The 581-nt window shown below is 41.1% G+C and overlaps 1 protein-coding gene across 1 annotated transcript; it reads left to right on the top strand.

The window, feature by feature from the left end:
* LOC139846063 (heat shock 70 kDa protein 3-like) lies at positions 1 to 321 on the top strand. The gene has a single exon (XM_071835939.1). The coding sequence runs from the start codon at positions 1 to 3 to the stop codon at positions 319 to 321; it is 321 nt and encodes a 106-aa protein (XP_071692040.1).
* Positions 322 to 581: the final 260 nt, after the last annotated feature.

Here is a 581-nt window from a genome sequence, read left to right as displayed (position 1 = left end):
ATGGGTATGCACAAAAACAATGTTGATGATACAATCCTTATTGGTGGCCCGACTCGTATTTCCAAAGTGCAACAAATGCCGATGAAATTTTTTGATAAAAAGCCACTTTGCAAAAGCATTGATCCGGATGAAGCGGTGGTTTATGGTGTAACAGTGTTGGATGTAAACCTAAGTGGTCAAAACAATAAAGTTGGGCAGGATTTGGTATTCTTAAACGTTACCCCTCTGTCTGTTGGCATTGATCTCGATTGTGGATTAATGAGCATTTTTATCATGAGAAACACACCAATACCAACATTCAAGAAGGACATATCTCAGTAGATAACCAAGTCGTGGTAGATATTGAAGTGTATCAGGGCGAAGCAAAAACGTGGATGACATCTTACTTCATGAGTTCCTCTTCACGGCATACCGCCAGCCAAGGTTGTAACCAGCGCGAGACGGGGTCGAGACGGTTAGGACATTGGAGCGTTGTAACGGTCAAAACGGGGTCGAGACAGGGTAGAGGCGGATGTTGACTAACATTGACTTTTTATATATATATTTCAAACATAAATATGTAAACTTGAAGGCAAATACCT

The sequence above is a fragment of the Rutidosis leptorrhynchoides genome, chromosome 1 (assembly GCF_046630445.1).
Source record: "Rutidosis leptorrhynchoides isolate AG116_Rl617_1_P2 chromosome 1, CSIRO_AGI_Rlap_v1, whole genome shotgun sequence".
NCBI lineage: Eukaryota > Viridiplantae > Streptophyta > Magnoliopsida > Asterales > Asteraceae > Rutidosis > Rutidosis leptorrhynchoides.
This window is presented reverse-complemented; position numbering and strand designations above follow the sequence as displayed.

Excerpts from the sequence above, each read along its gene's own strand:
- LOC139846063 (XM_071835939.1), top strand. The coding sequence starts at position 1 with ATGGGTATGCACAAAAACAATGTTGATGATACAATCCTTATTGGTGGC.